This window comes from Morone saxatilis, unplaced genomic scaffold (genome assembly GCF_004916995.1).
Source record: "Morone saxatilis isolate NCDOM2014 unplaced genomic scaffold, NCSU_SB_2.0 Contig19, whole genome shotgun sequence".
Lineage (NCBI taxonomy): Eukaryota > Metazoa > Chordata > Actinopteri > Moronidae > Morone > Morone saxatilis.
Window position 1 is genome coordinate 141446 of NW_023339751.1, and position 2498 is coordinate 143943.

Genomic DNA, 2498 nt, shown 5'->3' on the forward strand with positions numbered 1-2498 from the left:
CACACACACACACACAGACTCATTGATTAAATTGTGTGTGTTGTGACCTCTGACCTCTGGGAAGTTGCAGCTGAAACAGGAGGACCAGCAGCACTTGGAGCAGGTCCCCATGCTGCCCATGTTCTCCTTACAGAGGATCTGATCGCAGCCCTGAGGGTTGGTGCACCACGTCAGGTTGGAGCAGCACTCCACGTAGCCTCTGAGCAAGGCATTCTCATACTGCCAGAGAGGAGCAGGGCGTCAAAACACAGCGACAGAAACACAGTGGGAGGTTTCACTCTGAGGCTGTCGTGGTGACGGGAGGGTGGCGTTACCTTGGCAATGGTGTCCTTGTCGGTGAGGATGCTGAGGAAGAACAGGGAGGTGGGCTGAGCCTGGCAGTCTGTGATTGGACAGTTACAATTCATCACCAGGTTCTGCTCGATCCTCGCCGTCAGGTACTCCTGCCAGCACGACTGCACCACAAACACAGGGAAACAGGGTCAGGACCAGAACAACACCGGACCACCATCGCATTCTAGACCTGAGTCTGAGAGAGTCTGACCTGGCAGCAGTAGTGCATGCAGCTCAGCGATGGGACCGGCTCCGTGGTGGGGGTGCGGGGGCCCAGGCAGACGGGGCAGGTGGAGGCGGGGCTCGGCGGGGGCTGAGGGTTTCGGAACTTGAGGCCGGCGGCCATGATGAGGGTGTCGGGGTCGTCGGTGTATCGCTGCACCAGCAGGTCCACGTTCCACTTACAGTGAACCAGGAGGTGCTCGGCCCGGTCCAGGTCTAGACTCAGAGTCCCGGACACCTGACGGGACAGAGAGGGACTAGATCACCTGTCTGACACCTGAACACACCTGAGACCTGATACAGGTTAAAGACTACAAACCATGAGTCTCTTGGACTGTTTGTGAGACATTCTCAGAGGTCTTACAGATTAGGGTATATTCAGCCAATAAGATCTCACCTGTTGGACGGTCCTCTGCATCAGCTGACGAACCTCCTCCTGTGTCATCGTCCGACCCATCGAGAACAGGACCGCGTCCAGGACGCCGTCCTCGAACTGCCGCGGCGCCGACATAAGACTGCAACACAAAGACGTTGACAGAGAGCGGTAACTGATGACACTGCTGTCAGCGAGCTCTCCTTCTCTGGTTTTATTGAATCAATGTTACAGATGAAATAAGAAGGTAAATTCAACGCTGACGACTGAAGCTTGAATCATTATGAACTTAATTTTCCCACTGAAGCAGTACAACTGGACAAAGTGCCGTTTAAAAAGAAGCAATAATTGTGGAGTTGGACTAAATTTAAATCTGTTTCATGCAGGAACAAGAAGAACGAACAGATTGAAAAGTCCTTGAATTTGATGTTTAAGAAGGCGTAGGAACCCGGTTTCTTACAAAGACTTTCCAGGTCCCATTGTCTCAAAATCAAGGACCCGACATATATCCAGGTTAATAAGAACAGCAACACAACTGCAGGAGGTCAACTACAGCCGGACGCTGCACTGACTAACATTACGGACTAAATATATTATTAATATTTTCTAAAAAACTTTCAAGGACCCTGGAGAACCCAACAGGTCTCGTTGAGGTTTTTCTGCCTAAAAGTTTAATGTTTTCCACTGAAATTAAGATATATATATATATAATATATATATATAATATATATATAATATATAAATAATATACATACATACATACATACACATATTATATTCTATGTGTAAAGCTACAGACTCACATGGTGTCTCACTCTCTCTGCCTGTGTTGTATCACCTCGTAGTGAATTCAGGATTAATTTCCACCAAACCAGAGTTGGTGATTGTTTTAAGAGAGAGAGACGGTTTTAATGACTTTGATTCTGTTTTATTGATTCTCTGCGAGGTAAAATCACTGGTTTTGTGAATGGAGTCTGGCTCGAGTGCGACCTCTAGTGGCGGTGAAGGTCGTATTAAAATCTCCCAAAAATGATCTGGACGCTGAAATGATTTAATGTTTGTTGTTGTGAATATTTTACATATTATTAAAATAATTGCTCTAGTTTGTTGTTGATTATTGTCATATTAATATAACAGTAACTCAGCATTAGTTAATATTAAATATAAAAACACACTTATTACAAGTTTACTAGTTTGTGTACAAAGTGATGAAGAGAAAATGTCCTGTGATCAATATTAAAGTTTATTTGGTTTGAATTTAAAGTTTTGCTGCTTTATGAATCTTAAAGATAAATTGTGCTCAGAAATCAATCAAATCAAATGAATGATAATTAGTATAAAATAAGGCAACAGGCAGGATTCAAAGTTTAAATCTCTTCTTTATTTTCTTTTAGTAGAAAATTAAACATTTACATTTTGGCGGTTTTGGAGGAATCACAGAACCTTAAACTGACTGTTGGGTTTGTTTGTAACGATAAGCCGGAGAAAAGAAACAGGACAGTGTGGATTCATCTCTCTGCTCTTACACAACATAAAACAACTGACTGGATCAAGACCTGAACCAGGATCA

General features: G+C 44.1%; 1 protein-coding gene across 1 annotated transcript in view; it reads right to left on the reverse strand.

Annotated features, from left to right (window-relative positions):
• Positions 1-2498, reverse strand: part of LOC118329244 (cullin-9-like) — a 9722-nt gene that overhangs the window by 3965 nt on the left and 3259 nt on the right. The window contains 4 exon segments of the mRNA XM_035663303.1: positions 55-219; positions 315-455; positions 545-793; positions 953-1070. Coding sequence (XP_035519196.1) covers positions 55-219; positions 315-455; positions 545-793; positions 953-1070 — 673 coding nt within the window.